Raw genomic sequence first — 17793 nt, forward strand, 5'->3', positions numbered from 1 at the left:
CATATTCCACTCTTATTTAACAAGTGAACCCAGCCTTAGCTTGGTCAGCATTAATTACCAAGATCAACCGTATTTCTCATTTACATTTCAGATTACATTTGTATATAAGATTACACTAAGATTATGACTCAACAAACTTCTAAAACCTTAGTGTATACTTGAACAAAGTCAAAAGAAAATATCATGACTACCTAATTAATGGATAAATGAAAAAGAATTAACTTTGTGGCCCAAATAGTTCCCACTTGCACTTTCCAGTAGTATTATACTTCTATATTCACTTCTGAAGATTGAGAGAATGAGATGGATGAAGCAAGGATCTCTCGCTTGGTTTGAGCAATCTAAACCAAAAAGAAGAGCTAAAATTAGCATCAATAAAATTTATATAAGAGATGTTTATAATAATAGCCACCAAAATCTTCCAAAATATTATAATTAACACTATATTCTTTAAAATATCATAACTTAGTCGCTAACTTTCGACTCTTTCAGAATTATCATTATAGTTAATTTTTAATTAAATATTCATAACAAATTATTATTAAAATTAATATATATATATATATATATATATATATAACTAATATTGGATAGTATTTTAATTATTTATGCAAGGAAAATAAGTCTTTTTCGGATTTAAGTTGTGTTCTAAGAAAAGCAATTTTGAAATAATACAATGATTTCGGTGAACTATAACATAACATGATAGAAGAATATAGTGATAATTATAATATTTAACAAAAAAACTTTCATCGGTAATTATATAGAAATTTCTTTATATTATATAAAATAGAATATATATATAAAAGATAAAGACCATAGTATCAAACCATGCCAGATGTATTCCTCCATGCTTTATCTAGTTCATCAATGACATCCTTGATCGTCGGACGCCCTTTGCTTGAGCTAGCAACGCAAAGAACAGCAACTCGTAGGATGGATTCGAAGTCCCTTAAGCTTAGTTCTCCATTAAGGCGTGGGTCTATAAAATCTTGGAGAGGTCTCTTTCCATTCATCACATCCTTAGCCTATATAAATCAAGAAAGACTCTAAGAAATAGATAACCAGATGACTTAAAAGTTCTCCGTAGTTACTTAAACCGACTAATAATGTATATTATGTCTTTCGTCGGAAAAGAAGACAATTATCGGATTGAGCATGTCTGAAGCACAGAGTAATAAGCGACAATAAGTACCATATGGATATTTATCATTCAACTCTAATATTTTGCGCTTTTAGTGCCTTTGCACAAGCTTTTTAGGGTTAAGGTGAATCAAAATTAAAAGTCAAGTATAAGGTATTTTAAGTATTTTAATTTTCTCTTTTAAAAAAAAATAACAGAATATTTTATATTATGTCAGGTACTATTAGTTTAAAATAGTATAAAAGAATCATACTTAATGTAAGGCAGAAAATACCTTCTTTGTTAGAGAATCTCTGGCCTCTATATTCAACTCAATCACTTTCCTCCCTGATAGAAGCTGCAAAGCCACAATTCCAAAGCCATAGATGTCACTAGCACAAGTGAGCTTTGCATGTGTGATGTATTCAGGATCCATATAGCCTATGGTCCCTCTGATGTCTGTGTACACTTTGGTTTCTTCTATCTGAAGCATCTTTGCCAACCCAAAATCTGAGAGCTTTGCCTCCATATTCTCAGTCAATAGTATGTTTGTTAGCTGAAATACCCCAAGGAAAAAAAAGCAATTAAAATAGTTAGGTATTCCAAATTAGTAACAATGTTGAGTGGCTTGGTTATTATAGATTAAAGTGATTTTTTTTTTAAAAACTTATAAGGGTCAGATGCTGATAGTTTTCTTATTGATGGTATGGAAGTTAGCATAAAGTCCCTCAGAATGGGGATTTATGTGTTTAATTTGGAGATTGCTTCTTACCTTGATGTCCCTATGAACAATACAACCATCAGGGTGAGAATGAAGAAACCTTAGAGCAAGTGCACATTCTCTTAAGATCTTGATTCTTTTATCCCATGAAAGCACAGAGTCACTCCCTATCAAGAACAAAATAAAAAAACTTTAGACTATATCATAACAAGATATATAACATTTCCATAGTAATTTAAGAGGAGTTTTTAGAGATTACTCAATAGATTCTGAGCAAGGTTTCCTTTGCAACAATACTCATAAACTAAGTATTTCTCATCATCCTCATCACAATAACCAAAGAGACAGACCAAGTTCGGGTGTCGAATTCTCGACAGACCTTCAACTTCTCGCGTAAAAGATCCGTTCATCGCAGTCTTATATATGTGCTTGATTGCTACAAGCTGCCCACTTGGAAGAACTCCTTGATACACTTGACCTGCACTTCCTGAGCCAAGGTTTACTTTGCTATTACCAAAGTTTATGGCCTTCTCAATCTCTGCTTTCGAGAATTTATAGAGCCCTGACCATTTGTTGATCACTATCCCTTTCAATTTTTTGTGACAATTAACAACACAAGAATGTTTTATTAGGACAGTTAGCTACTTGGTTTTGAACCATTTCAACTCAAGTGTCTTGATATAGTACCTTTTGTAATAAGTTTATCCTTATCAGAACTTTCAGCAAAGCCTTTCTTTCTCACATACTTGATAAGAAAAAGTAGAAGAATGAATCCCATGATTGCAACAATAACCACAAGTATTGGCTTAAAAGCAGCACCTAATAATTGGAAAACATAAGAAAGATCATAAGAAAAACTTATCTATATATATATATATATATATATATAGGATATCATGAATTGGATAAGCATCAAAATATTTCAATGGAGAATAAGACTTACGCTTGATCTTTATGTAGCCCTCATCTGAAATCGTCAAAAGAAGTTGACGTTAGTAGGCATTGAGCATTGAGCATTGAGCATTGAGCATTGCAACCCTTTATAGTTTATAACTATGATATCAAAGTTTTTTATACACATGTACTAAGTAGGCTATTTCATTGATAGCCTTCTACATTTATCAAAATTTGGAATTACCTTAAGTATAAGTATAATCCTTTGCTTGTAAGCACCTAGAGAAGTCCTTAATATATGGGTCAAAAAGTATAGTGCCAATTATGATATATATATATATATATATATATATATATATATATATTGTAAAAAGAAAGCAAAGTAATAACTAAGATTGAAGACTGGCCTGCGGTATTGTCTTGTTGAGCCAGTGATTCCCCAAGAATGGTGATGAGGAAGAGAAGTAGGTGAGATATGGGAGACTTCATGCTTCTTCTTTGGAGTGCAATGGGCACCATGGCCTTCAAATGAGAGCTCGATTACTTATAGGGGATGTTTCTTCGTGTGGACCGTTAGAAATCCGTCTCTTACCTCTGCTTGGAATTGGATATTCTTCTTCTGTACTTAGTGTGTATGTTATATATATATATATATATATATATATATATATATATATTTAGAGAGAGAGAGATTATGAGCTGTTCACAGTGCACTTCATTTTATAGTAATCTTTGTGCTCAACGAGTGATAATAACAATTTCGAATTGGTTAAGAGAGCTACATTTTTGTTTGTAGGAATCAGCACAATATATATGCTTGGATGGAGGTGTCAGGATTAATTATCTATTTCTCAAGTTTTGTTTATCTTCATATATAAAATGACCAACAAACCCGGTAAGATTTGGACTCAGAACCACTGTGCTATATCATGTTAGATATCAGGTTGACTCAAAGCTTTAAACTTGTAGGTTGAGGCAATCAACAATGTATATTATTCCTATTGTATACTTTCGTTACAAGAACCTAACATTTGCTCACAAAGTTAATGTACTTTGATTATCCTGTTTGAATACACATACCTTGGAGCAACCTGAAAGTAAAGTTGATATCTAGTATCCATAAATTAATTTATGAAATAGTTAGATTAAAAACTTTCCATATATGAGTTGTCCCTTTGTCCTGTCTCATTTGCCTGCCTGTTTGAGCTGGACCTCTCTCTCTCTCTCTCCGAAATCTCTGAAAGGATCATCTCAATATGGCCCTACAAGAGGAGATTCGAATTTATCTTCTGTAGTAAAGTAGCTTAGCAATTCCACTTGAACCATATTAACAAAAAGAGGGGGGGAAAGGAAACAAGTATGAGTGCAACATAAGCACAATTCACTCAAGAAGACTACACACTATCTGAATTGTCATCATAACCAAAATTAGCTTGTCAGATTGTTTTCAGTAGAACCAAAAAGCAGCACAATATACACAACTCACTGGTTTTGATTTAAGTTACATATCAAAGATAAAAATAACAAGATAATGAAAGAACAAAAATAAAGCACCAAACAATTTTCTCTAGTGTTTTCAATCAGTACAACTTGAATCCAGATACTATAGCAACCATAGGATCAGTTATGGGGTGCTGACTGCTGAGCAGTCCCATGGCCTCGTTTGTCTTCCATGGCTGATCTCCATAGGAGACGGCTTGGCTAAATTGTAATAGTTTTCTTTATGCACTACTACAAAAGCTGTTGCAAAGCTTAGTCTCTTCTCGTGTCTCCGTTGTACGTGCTAAACAATCCTGTAGAGGAACTATCAGTAAATTTCCAATGGGCGAGTCTTCCGTTAAGACCTAAGCTAGATTCAGCTTCATTATCTTCATCTTCACAGTTCATCGGCTTCCACTGATCCATTAAGGTAGAAAGCTTATTCACACAGTGGCTCATGTCAGGCCTTTGAAAAGGCTCACGTGCAGTGCAGTGACGTGCAAGATCGGCAACATCCATCAAGCTATTACGAGCTTCATCATCAAGATCGAGAGTAGAATCCACGGACTTGATAAACCTTTCCTTGTCAAGTATGTTTCGACGAAAGCATGCTACAAGATGGCTTTCATCATCAGGGAGGGTGTCATCAAGTACTTTCCTTCCACTGATTAGCTCCATTAGTATCACGCCAAATGCATATACATCAACCTTGGTAGTCACCTTTCCTGTAACTGTAATGTGTAGAAAAATGTAAGTTTTACATGCGTAGCATCTAAAATAAGCAATGAAGATACTTTAAGTCACAGAGATAGATGCCATCACAGAACATACTTGAGTTCAATCTCAGTCTTAAATTTCTTAGCAATTCCTGATAAGAACCATTAGATAATTCCTTACATTAGGAAAGGCACATTATAAAGGTATAACCTACAGTCATATGCAAAGGAGAATGGTAGGCTTTTCCATTATGCAAACTCAAATATTTTGAAAACAAAAAAATGATAAATAATGAAGGCATTCATTGAGAGATTATTATGCAAGAGAAAAAAAGTTCAGTTCAACTAACTAGTACTGTTACAGAAGTTCATTCTTTCATAGCTATTCCTAACAATTCCAACCATTCCTAAAGCAAAGTTCACATTTTGATATCTTGATCTGTTCTTTTTTCCTCTCTCTGTACAACAAACCCAAATACTCAAGATGCACAGATTGATACATCTATTCCTGATAACCTACACACCAAATAAAGGGTTTCCCATGTCCATGAGGCCCCAAAACCCCAACCAATGTAAGGTATGAGGAGGACAAGATTCATGCAGCCGGCCTTACACTTTGCCGTCTTTGCTGTTTACAATTTTACATTACTTCAAACCAAGTTCTGACATCAAGTATGACAACAATAAAGTGCATCATGCAATTGTCAACTGCATAAAGTAAGTTGACCTTCCGTTAACATGTTGTAAAGTTCAAGATATAAGTGTTATGGAATATCCAAGAAATAATAATCCATGAGATTTCAGATCTTTAATGGTTCTAAATAAGGAAGAGAAAAACCACAAGGGTGAAAATTGAATGGGAATTGGGAAGATAAGAGAGGTTACTAAAATCACCCAATAAGAAAATGAATAGAAGGTAGGGAAAGGTAAGTTATCAGACTTGGTACTAAGCTAGCATCATGCATAGGTTTTCAGACAATTTATCAACTGGTGTTATAGGTGTCACACCCATCTTATGGGTTATACACAAAAAAAGGGGAAAAACATTATTTTTCTAGTTTTCTTAAACTTCTCAATTCTTTTAACATACACCATATGCTCCTCTCTCAATCTCTTGGATAAACAAAAAAGGAACCCAAGAACAAAAGAATGAAAGAATTAAACTTGAAGATTACAGAGAATCACAATCTTTTCCAAATGTTTCCTCTTTTATTCTTGCCAACTTTACATTTAAACATAACCCAAAAATGTTCCTTATTTTGCATGAGAGCTTATTAGCTCGCCAAATTTTCATTTGTTTCCTTTTCTTTAGGAAATTTTTTTTCATGCTCATTTGTTTCTTCCTTTATTGTGCAACAGCACCTTTAATTGTTCTAGATAAGATGCCTTAATCAAATTAAAGAATGTTTGACAATCAGAGGCTTTTCCTCCATAGGAATTCAACGCGAACTCAAGGTCCTCTTATCTTATCTTGTTGTGGCTTCAAGAACTCATGGTAAATTGCAATTATTATAAGGATTCCAATATTTTCACCAAATTCTAATCGCTCCTCCAACTATTTTCTTTATTCCTCAACTAAATCTTGTTCCCTTACCTGAAAGAAGTGATACCTTATTTTTTCATGATCACTCAAGGAATTGATAGATAATCATTGTCAACATCTATGATGATTTATGATATAAAATTTGCTGACTCCTTTCCTCCATTTAGGAGGCCACATTTCTTTCATGAAATGTTTATCTTTCAGTAAATCTTGTGAACAAGTCCCACTTATATGGGTGACTTTTCCTGCCCTTATATTGGATTTTCCATGATAGTTTATCTTCTGGTGCATCTTAATATTCGACATTAATGTTTTGTATATATACACAATGATCACTTTTTAATTGATGATCCAAAAATGGATTCCCTTTCTTGCCAAATGCCGCTCTTGAAATTCTTTTGGGACTTGATTTACATTTTTGCCATAGAATGTTTAGCAAGGAGGTTTTCGTAGTAAGATCATAAATGCCTCTCAACAAACATGTCCTTTATTTCATCCCAATAGCTAACAGATCATACTCTTACATGAATTATTTAATATCTCCTGGTTTGCCAGCATAAATACACTTGCCTTTGATATCATCTCAAAGAATTAGAAAGACTTTCAAGAAAAGCAATCAACTCCTAATGAATGGGTGGTTTCAAGAATCGCATTGTAATCACATTCCAGATCAAGATACAAATCTTCATGAGATCCATGATTACAAGTGATTCTCATTGTCTAAACTTTTGAGCGGGCTACTATATTGGTTAAGGGTCCAAATCCAAAGTCTTCGATAAACTTTTAAGTTTTTAACATCATAAATGAATGCTTGCAGAAAAATGAAATTTCTTATTAATATAGACCAATGAAGCACAGACACCTCTCCCAGGAGGAGGTCTCCGTGTTAGACACGTGTTGGACGTGTCGAACACGCGTCCCGTGGGTCCAGAGTATCCATAATTAAAAATAGAATAAAATAAATCAGACACATGCGGGACAATGTTGGCACACGGGCGGGACATGGTAGAAATTTCGGCTAATGTTTAACAGGTCGGGTTGGGTCGATTTTTGTTAACCCGGATCCAAACCCAAAACAAAATAACTAAATCCTCACCCAGCCCTAAATACCCAAATCCTCATCCTCACTAAACTTACCCTCTCACCTAAAACCCTCGAGCGGAGCTACTGAGCAACGATCGCAATGATCCAAGGCGATGATAGCAACAATCCAAGGCAATGATCGCAACGGGCTGCTAAGCGAGCACGACGGGCTGAGCACGGGAGGATGACGGATTGCTACAACAAAGTTCTCTCTCTCTCTCTCTCTCTCTCTCTCTCTCTCTCTCTCTCTCTCTCTCTCGATAGAGCTTAATCTTAAATTCAAATTTCTGTTAGTTGTTTTAATTCTAATTAGTGTGATCAACTTTTAGTTATTTTAATTTTTATTAGTTATTTTAATTCTAATTAGTGTGATAAATTGTTAGTTATTTTAATTTTTGTTAGTTACTTCTTTTATACTGACAGTTCTTACAGCTTGATGTATATTTCTTAATTCTTTGAATGATACGTCTTAGTTCTTATAACTTGATGTATGTGTATTTAACACTATTATATAGCAAACTTTTACTTTAGATGTATCAATAATATATATATATATATATATATATATATTTACTTATTTCACCATGTCCGTGTCCGTTTTCGTGTCCTATATTTTCAAATTTTGCCATACCGTCATATATGTATCATGTCGTGTCCGTGCTTCATAGATATAGACTAAGCATATTGGAATTCTTAAACAAAGATGATCCATGATTCAAGAACTTCTTAGCTTCATGGATATCTAAAACTTACTTCTAGGAAGACAAAGAAGAGAAATTTTCAGGTCGAGTTATTATAAAATAAAATAAAATAAAAGGAGTTGGAAATGAAAAATACAAGTTGAATGTGAAGGTAAGAAAAGATAAGCAAATGAACTCGTTCAGAATTACAAATCTCACATGGTCACATGTCTTGTACCTAAAATGCAAAAGACGGATACTATTTACTTTGACAAACCATACTCAATTACTCATTCGTCAGATTTTCAATAGAATTTTCAAATTAGTTTTATGTAGTTACTCTTTGATCAATATAGAAGGGCAAAGGAAATATACAAAAGAATTGAGCATGAAGATTATTGTGAATCTTGACGTTATCCAAATCTTTCTATTTTTCTTCTATTTACAACCTGGAAGGTTCTCCGTCGGTTCTCCATATCTTCTTCTCTCCTGCATGAGATATTTCCTTTTTTTTTTTTCTAAACTACCTTTTTCCTCATTTATTTTACTTAAACAAAACCCTTTGGCTTCTAAAGCTTCTTTTCTTCTTTCTATGCTGGAGATCTCATATTGATTGTAATATTTAGGCATGCCTCAGTTAATAGAACAATGTCCACATCATTCATTAGGATTCTCAGTCCAAGTACTCAAAATGTATTCTAGATTCAACCAAGCAATATCCCTTGTATTTGAAGAATCATGTACGTGGATAAATTACCTAACACATACCTAGAAACATATCCAAATTGCAAATCTTGTTTTTCAATACAAGAACTAGATAGCAGATGTTGTGGATCAAGCAATTGACAGAGAACCGACTGGAAACGAACTAAACAAGAGGTTTAGGGTTTTAACAGGGACTAGTGTTAGGAATAAAATTTTCATTACAAAGAATAGGTCACTGAATTGGCTAGTTTACTGCATGAATCCTTTAATCCAGAAACAATAGAGCTATCACTAGTGGTAGTAGTAAAAAGAGGGAAAAGTGGAGTAGAAGAGGTGCGAAAAGGTAACATAGTAAAGACAGAAACTATATTAGAGGTAGAGAGGGAGCAAAGGAAAGTAAAAAGTGAGGAGAAACATATAAAAAGTGAGAGAGACAGAGACAGAGACAGACAGAGAGACAGAGAAAAGAGGTTGTGGCAATGCACAAACTTTTGGACCATATGGGTTGCGGGAACAAAGAAAGTAAGAAAGGTGGCACAATGAATCTATAAGAAATTGGATCTCAGCTACGAGACGCTTTACTATCAAATTGCCCATCTCTTTTGATGTTGTTAAAGGCATGATATACAATATTAAGTAGCTTAAGCTTTTGGATTAACTGATTATCTCACATAGAGCTAAGTTTTCTAAAGATCATGGCTTCAAACCTCATCAAGCACAATTTAATCCTAATTTTCTATTATCTAGTTTTGTTCGATGTGGAGGGTTGGACATCCTCTTATTAATCGCATGTTCACGTACAATGTATTGAGGCCACTCAGGAGGGACCATGTTAAAGATATAATATACATTGTTAGCCATGACCTGACAACATAAGTTTTTGAGTTAACTGATTATTCAACAAGTTTCCAAATTAGGAAATAAGCTAAGACTCTTAATAAAAAATAGACTCCTTTTGGAAGTGGTGGCAAGAATGAATCTCGAGTAGGCAATAGGCTCTCACACTTGGTTGGCCCAATTATCTTACTTAATGGTGGTCGACCACATAGGGTCTCTCATACTCTAATCCTAATCAGCTCCTAGACTAAAGGTTCACCCGATGGTTAAGTAGAGTCACATTAGGTCTCTCCTAAGTCCTAATTTAATCCTAATCATTTCCTAGTATAAATGTTCATCCGATGGTTCATTAAAGGCAGTATGGACAAAACCACATTTAGACAAATGTGTCACCTAGCGCAGGTTGAGCAGAAAGTAATCTGAATAGGACAACCCCACTAGATAATGTCCAATAGAATATGATCACTGCATTACACTAAGATGCAAAAAATCTCATCTCTGTCAAGATAGTGTTCATATATTCGCCACCGCATTTTGTTTTTTTTATCTCTTCCACATCTTGTCGACTCGGTTGTTTTCTTTTCGTCATCCAAACTAGATTAACATCTTAAACAAGCAAGCAGGGAATTAGGGTGTAATAATTACTTTTAATGTGATATAAAGTTAAGGAAAAGATGAAAAACAAGGTGTTTATTTTTTTATAAATTACTATAAATACAATTTGATTTGATATAAAGTAGATTAATGTGAAAGATATCGAAGGTAAATTAGTAATTAGATTAGTGTGTAGTATAAGATATAATTTTGATAAATATTGTTTGTATTGTCGAATATAGTTATTATGATATTTAGTTGTTATTCTAAAATAAATAATTGTATTCCAAAATAAGAAAAAAATTATTCCTAAAGTAAATGAGGGCTAAAAAAATAAATGTAAACTGAACTCAAACAGCAAAATGTACAGATGAGTAAAGGGCACTTACTAGCATACTCTGGTGCGAGATATCCAAATGTCCCTGCTAAACGTGTCATCATAGACTTTCCATTGTCAGTAGCAAGCTTGACCAATCCAAAATCTGAAACCTTTGCTCTCATATCCTTGTCTAAGAGTATATTTGAAGGTTTGAGATCCCTGTGAATAAAAGTTTCTTGTGCCATGCTGTGCAAGTACTCTATCCCTCTAGCCACATCCAAAGCTATTGTAAGCCTCTGCTTCCATGTAAGTGGAGAGTAACCACTCTCATGTAGATCAAACAAGTGCTGGCCTAGTGTGCCTCCTGGCATATATTCATAAACTAAAAGCCTCTCGGCACCATTTTCACAGTAACCCAGCAGCGCAACTAAGTGCCGATGCCTGACCTTCTTAAGGACATCAATCTCTGCCCTGAACTCCTCCTGCCCTTTCTTCCCCATTAGATCACATTCATTCCTCTTCACAGCAATTGTTGTCCCATTATGTTCCCCCTTGTAGACCACGCCAAATCCACCCTTGCCCAAAATGTTGCTCTCGCTGAAGTTATTCGTAGCATTCCGAAGGGACTGGATCGACATGTGCATTCCCTGCATCTCAAACATATGGGTGCCAGCACTCTCCGCACTGCTCTGGCTGTAAAGCTGGCTTAGACCTCCATTGCTTCCATTCCCATTCATGCCAACAACCCCAATCTTAACTACTTCCTGCTCACCAGGAGGAGTTCCTGTCGGGACCGGTCCAAACTTCTTCACATTCTTCTTTTTGCGGTAATGCAGGAAGAGAGCTACCAAACAAGCAACAAGAACAGCCACAGCTACAACTGTTCCAATGACCACAGTCGTCCCCGATGATTTCGACCCAGAAGACTGATCTTCAGCCGGGGAGGATCCCGACGAGCCATCCGTAGGAGTGCCAGAAGCTCCTTCGTCTCCTGATCCTCCTCCAGAATTCGAATTGCCAAAACTGTTTCCAGATAATTTTACAACCACAGATGAGTTAAAGCTTGGTACCTTCCCCGATAGACTGTTATTGGTAACATCAAGAAGCTGCAGCTGGGGCAAGGTCGCCAAGCTATCCGGCACCGATCCGTGCAGCCTGTTGTTGCTCAGTATCACCTTCGTGAGCGAGGTGAGGTTCGCGATCTCTGGCGAGATCGTCCCCGAGAAGTTCTTGCTCGGAAAGTTGAGCACCGTGATAGCCCCCGCCGTATCGCAGGAGACCCCCAGCCACCCTCCTCCGCCTGCCCCGCATGGGTCGTTCCCCTTCCAGGAGGTGGCGAGCTCGGTTGGGTACCCGAACCCGGCAGCGATTTCCAGCAGCGTCACCACCCTGGCATCACAAGGCCCGGGGGTCGGCTTGCAGAAGTTGTTCCCGCTGTCCACATCCGCCAGCACGCCGGTGGCGGTGAACGACGGGAACGGCCCCTGCAGCTCGTTGTTCGACAGAGTGACGTTCTTGAGCGTCGACATCGACGTCAGCGACGGGGGCACAACGCCGGTGAGGCTGTTGTCGCGGACCTTGAATGACTCCAAGGAGGTGAGATTGGAGAGATCGGGGATCGGCCCGGTGAAGCCGTTCGACTGCAGCCAGACCAGCTTCAGATCCGCCATGGCGCCGATCACGTCGATCGGGCCGGTGAGCTTCTCCGGGGAGACCTGGTTGTTCAGATAAAGACTACGAATGCTCGATCCGGCGAGGGAAGACGGTAGCCCCCCGGTGAAGTTGTTGTAGGACAGCCGCAAGATCTGGAGATTGGGGAGGAAGCCGAAAAGGTCTGGGACGAGGCCGCTGATGCTGGCATTGGAGGCGGAGAAGACGGTAAGGCCGTCGATGGAGGCAACGTCCTTGGGGACGGACCAGGGGTCGAAGGGGTTGTCGTCCAACGAGACGTATTGCAACCCGGAGAGGCCCGAGAAGAAGTCGGCAGGGATGGAGGAAAAGGCGTTTCCGTCGAGGAGGAGGCGCTGGAGCGTGGCGAGCTTGGAGAGGGAAGGGAGGGGACCGGAGATCTGGTTAGATTGGAGCTGCAACGATTGAAGGGAGGCGAGGGTTGAGAGGGAAACGGGGAGGGAGCCGGAGACGGAGGTCTTGCCGAGGTTGATGTCAGTGACGGCCCCGGAGGAGTCGCAGGTGACGCCGTCCCATGCCGGGTTACAAGGGTCGGTGCCGGACACCCAGGACTTAGGCAGGTTAGAGAGGCTCTTCGCGAGATCCCACATCGCCTGGGAATCGCCGGATCTAGCGGAGACGAAGGCCGCTACGATGAACATCATGTAGAGAAGCCGTAGGAGGAGGAAGGAGGAGGAGCTTCCGTTCCCCATTCTTCCCATCTAGGAAGGAGAAGGTGAGAGAGCACACAAGGTGTTTGTTTGTTTGTTCGTTTGGTAGAATGGAAGAAGAGAGAAAGAGGATTGATTATACCACCTCTAAGATCTAGGTTGGCAAAAGCGTGTGTATGGGCCTAATCCCCCCGTTCCTCTTCTTCTTCTTCTCTCACTCTCCCCCCTTTTCTCTCTCCTGCCTTATTTAGGGTGGCAGTTTGTGAGGTGCACTCAAAATGTAGCTGTTCTTTTGGAAGAGCATATATAGAAAGAGGGTCATTGGATCTTTGAATTGGATAAGCCTAAAATTACACATTCACCCCCCATATATATATATATATATTTTTGAACTATCTAAAATTTTATTAATTAAAAAAAACTATTGAAAATATTATATTTTTAATAGGATTTTTAATTATGATTAGTTATATTTAACTGAGGAACAATTATGATGTTTAAAGAATATTTTTTTTATAATTATAATAAAAATCCCTTTCCAATAATATAATGAGGAAATAGCTAAGATATTACTTTATTAATACTCTTTCGTTTTCCATGCATTCATTACACTTTTACTTTACGTAAGAAATTCTAGTCATCAAAAAGCATTTTATTTTGGGGTACGTTATAGAGTGCCCTTACTGTGGCTCTGGCTCTTTTGTAGTCATGTTTACATACTCTTATTATAATGACAAGAGTGAGTGGTTCCATAATTCCATTGGTCACACTAGATACTAGTTTGAAAAAAGTGCATGTTACTACTTAGGAGAGTGACCATTGATGGAGATTGAGTTGTGAATTAATATAAAAGCTTAGAGCTTAAATAAAAGGTGTATGTTATTTGGATGTCATACACTACAAGTCGGTACTTGAAACTATGGCTTTAAGAGAACCTATGCTATGGCTATCTAAATATTTGGCTCGAGTCTGACTCAACTATTTTAGTCGGTGTTTTAAAAGAAAGTCAACTGCATCTACAATTGATGATATTAAAAATCTAACTAGCAATTTTAACGATTGGAAAATTATTTATACATCTAGTCAAGCTAATCTCGCTGCTGATTGAGTTACAAAAAAAAGAAGAAGCCTCGACTTCGGGTATATGTGGGATGGGGGATTGTCTTCTGAGTTTTTTGTCTCAGATTCTTTTGAAGATTTATACCCTATTAACTTTTTAATATAATCATCTTCATTTTATATATACAAAAAAAAATGGGCATTTGCATGGTGAGATGTTAATCATTGACATACAAATAGATATGCATATGGAGAAGAGGCTTCAAAGAGTTTGGAGTGGGCCATTTGGTGGTAAACAAATTAATATGCTTAAATTGAGTCAAAAAGTAGACACAAAAAGAACATTTTGGGTGTTTTTACCACCTTTGAAGACTTATTTTACTTAGTCCGCAAGTTAAGGTAGAGATGTCTTTCTGGGTGTTTCACAACTCATTAATTTTTTACTTTGGAGGTATAGATATTGCTATCATGTGTTGAGTTTTTTTACCAAACTAGCCCTCTTAAAAAATAAAAATTACATGTCCGGTACGCTTTAAAACTGTAAATTATTGAGTCTTAGAAAAGAAATTAGGAATGCATTTTACCCCCTCTATTTATGCCCAAAATTATTTTACCCCCTTCTATTTTAAAAAGACTTAAAGTCAATCTCATACTAAGTATGACTAACGTGAAACTATTAGTTTTTTCGTTAAATTTAACTAAATAATATTAAAATGACCAAAATGCCCCTATTTGTGTTTGTTAGAAAAGACATGTAGATTTTAATATAATGTAGTAAAATTATGAAAATAGTCATAGTACTTTGTTAAATTTAATAAAAAAACTAACACTGTCAATATAGTCATAAGTATAGGGACTGATTTGAGACTTCTTAAAGTACAGGGATAAAGTGATTTTGGGTATAAGTCCAGGAGGGTAAAATATATTTAACCTAAAAAAATTTTAACATAAATCTTTTTTCCAAAATTGGAAAGAGTTGTATATTTAGAAGTCATTGTCTAGTTTAATGGTTTTACTAACATAGCAAAATGCACATACTTTCGTACGTAACTCTCAAAGTGAATTAGAGGTATAAAAAAATTTATCGATAGGTTTAAAATAGTATAAAAAAAAAACTCATTAGGTGTTTTCTCTAGTGTAGTTAGATGTTTTTTTTATAAACGAACTTATTAGGCTACGGGATGCACAATGTGATTAGCTCTCACCGATATAAAGATGAACCACAACGAATCCAAACCATGCGCATATATACAGTGCTCTAATAGGAAATCTGATGAACGTCGAACTCTAGTAACATTAATAATGGGTTAGTAAAACCAAAAACTACTTAACCACAATGATGGCTGATGTGTAATCAGTTATTATACAATAGAAATTTTGTGAAATTAATTACTAGATCTGGAATTGGTTCAACCTCTCTAAAATTTATGTCATTATGTATAGGATTGCCAAAGATTGTTATACCATTTTATTAAATACAAAATTCCATATATCTAATAGACAAGATAATATGGCAGCTAATTAGGCTACCAATATAAGTTAATTAGCTAGAAATTTGCTTTGGGATAGAGATAAGCAGGAAATGCCTCAACTTCTTGAGATCATCTATTTTTATATTTTGAATGTCATATTAATTGTGATTGTGTAAGCAATATACTCTTATTCTATAAAAAATAAATATCACTAGATTCATTTCAAATAAGAATTTGAGTATAGTAAATTATGCAACACAGCTTTTTAATTCAAATACAAATTCCTAAATTTCTAGTCAAATATAATTGTGAATTAAAACTTAATGGGCTAAATCTTCTATTCAAATCTCATTCATTCAAATAATTTAAATCTTCGGGATCTTCACTTCACTTGTAGAATAAATTCTAGACTAATTATACTTGCGGACGAGAGATTATATAAGTATACGTTATTATGATATTTTATTTATAAACTAGATGTGAGTGATTGAAATAATGTTCTTCGAAGAGTAAAATAATATTTCTTTATTAGTCACATCATTAGTTTAAATCATATAAAAAAAATTAACAGTTTTATATTAATCTAAATAATATAAAGTTCATGAGTAATATAATCTTAGGCATAATCACATACAGTAACTAAAAAAAATACCCCTCAAAAAAATTAGTTAGGTTAAGAATGTGTTTAACGTACCGTAGTTGTCAAGATTTAATCTAACCATGCCTCAACTATGCATTAATTGATTCCCAGTTTGACTTCTTTTTTTCTACCCCATTTTGTGGAATGATGCAAAGATTGTAAACTAAGGAAAATTTATTGGGTCCTTTGTTACATCCTTTACAATTATGAGGTTGGTAGGGTTGTAAATGTACATGGCCTAACATCTACTCACTTCTCATTTATTGCACTTTCTTCTTGTACCGAGTTTATGACCAAACTAGCAGCCATGTTATATATATATATATATATACTAAAATAGACTACTTCTTAAATTTATTGTCAAATTATTATTAAATGGGGTCTAATTTACTGTAGTCCTAGTAAAATTATTGAACTAATCGGCATTTTATTCCTAAGACAAAATACTGATCAGTTTAGTATTTTAGTCTGGTCCTAAAACGCTGAATTGATTAGCGTTTTATGTATATAAATTTTTTTAACTTAATCTTTCAATAGTTAAAGAAAAAAATTGTCTAGCGATAAAATATATCAGACTGATTATCATTTTTATTATAGCTACAGTGAATTAAATCTCATGTAGTAATAAGTTTGAGGAGCAGTCTATTTCAATAAAAAAAAAAAAAAAAAAAAAGGGTTCTAGTTTACACTTGTACTTCAAAAGAACACTTTTGAACAGCTAAATTTATCTATAAAAAAAAACCACATCCAAATTTAATACCCAAAGGATTTGTTTTACTATGGTTGTTAGGTAAATGATAAATTTATGAGCATTTTACTTTTAGATAAAAATGCGAACAGTTAATTAGAAAAGTTGAATAGTTTGGCATCTCACGAATGCTAAACTGTTTAGGGTTTAATCAGCAATTGTACTCTTTTTTTAATATTTCTGATTGCTACACCATTTTGTAAATCACACCCTATATTTTACCTATTTTTAAAAATTTTATAACTTGTGTTATATGGTTTATATAATTTTACTTATCAAATTATTAAAATACTCTCTCCACCTCCTTCCTTGCTTTTTGCCCTCCTACTTTTTACCCCTCTACTACCTTCCTTCATATTCTCCTAACCACATCCTCCCGTCATTGCCGCTGCCCCAACCTTCGGTCTCATGTTCTTCTTTCTCTTCATCTTTTTCTTCCTTCTTTCCCCTCCTTCTCTTGTGCTTATCCTTGCTTTGATTAGTGAGTTTGTTGAGCATCTCGACCTGCTCTGATCTAGGAATTAAAATCTCTACTTCGGCAAAATTAGGTAGTGAGGTTGATGGAAAAGATAGGAAAGAATGTGAGGATGAAGAAGACATAGATAATTTAGATATTTTATAAATTATTTACTATACTGTAATAAAATATTTCTTTTTTGATACTATTTTGTTTAATTACAATTAAGTTAAGTCAACCCAGAGTGTTAAATAAAAATTATGGGGAAATGAAAAGTCGGATTACAAAATCCTCAAAAATAGGGTGTGAATCACAAATATGTAAGGTATAATTTATAAAATTCTTATCTTTTTTATAATTTTTCAGAGCAACATATTTTATAAC

General features: G+C 35.4%; 2 protein-coding genes across 2 annotated transcripts; both read right to left on the minus strand.

The window, feature by feature from the left end:
• Positions 1 to 263: 263 nt before the first annotated feature.
• On the minus strand, positions 264 to 3257 carry LOC140802152 (probable serine/threonine-protein kinase PBL28). The gene is made up of 7 exons (XM_073157596.1): positions 3146 to 3257; positions 2532 to 2663; positions 2104 to 2430; positions 1896 to 2011; positions 1419 to 1679; positions 831 to 1028; positions 264 to 341 (listed from the first exon to the last, which is right to left on the minus strand). The coding sequence occupies exons 1-7, from the start codon at positions 3255 to 3257 to the stop codon at positions 264 to 266; spliced, it is 1224 nt and encodes a 407-aa protein (XP_073013697.1).
• Positions 3258 to 4144: 887 nt separating this feature from the next.
• Positions 4145 to 13308, minus strand: LOC140802004 (receptor protein kinase WSS1-like). The gene is made up of 2 exons (XM_073157409.1): positions 10765 to 13308; positions 4145 to 4948 (listed from the first exon to the last, which is right to left on the minus strand). Exons 1-2 carry the CDS (start codon positions 13082 to 13084, stop codon positions 4491 to 4493), a joined length of 2778 nt encoding a protein of 925 aa, XP_073013510.1. The 5' UTR covers positions 13085 to 13308; the 3' UTR covers positions 4145 to 4490.
• Positions 13309 to 17793: the final 4485 nt, after the last annotated feature.

The sequence above is a fragment of the Typha latifolia genome, chromosome 15 (assembly GCF_019914945.1).
Source record: "Typha latifolia isolate L0001 chromosome 15, TyphaL0001v2, whole genome shotgun sequence".
Classification (NCBI taxonomy): domain Eukaryota; kingdom Viridiplantae; phylum Streptophyta; class Magnoliopsida; order Poales; family Typhaceae; genus Typha; species Typha latifolia.

What these genes read in the sequence shown, in the direction of transcription:
- LOC140802152 (XM_073157596.1), bottom strand. Translation starts at nt 3,257, where the DNA reads ATGGTGCCCATTGCACTCCAAAGAAGAAGCATGAAGTCTCCCATATCT. An exon ending in GGATAAACTTATTACAAAAG is followed by an intron (nt 2,431 to 2,531) that starts GTACTATATCAA and finishes AAAAATTGAAAG; the next exon opens with GGATAGTGATCAACAAATGG. An exon ending in GAGATTCTCTAACAAAGAAG is followed by an intron (nt 1,029 to 1,418) that starts GTATTTTCTGCC and finishes TGATTTATATAG; the next exon opens with GCTAAGGATGTGATGAATGG.
- LOC140802004 (XM_073157409.1), bottom strand. Translation starts at nt 13,084, where the DNA reads ATGGGAAGAATGGGGAACGGAAGCTCCTCCTCCTTCCTCCTCCTACGG. An exon ending in TCTCGCACCAGAGTATGCTA is followed by an intron (nt 4,949 to 10,764) that starts GTAAGTGCCCTT and finishes TACACATTACAG; the next exon opens with TTACAGGAAAGGTGACTACC.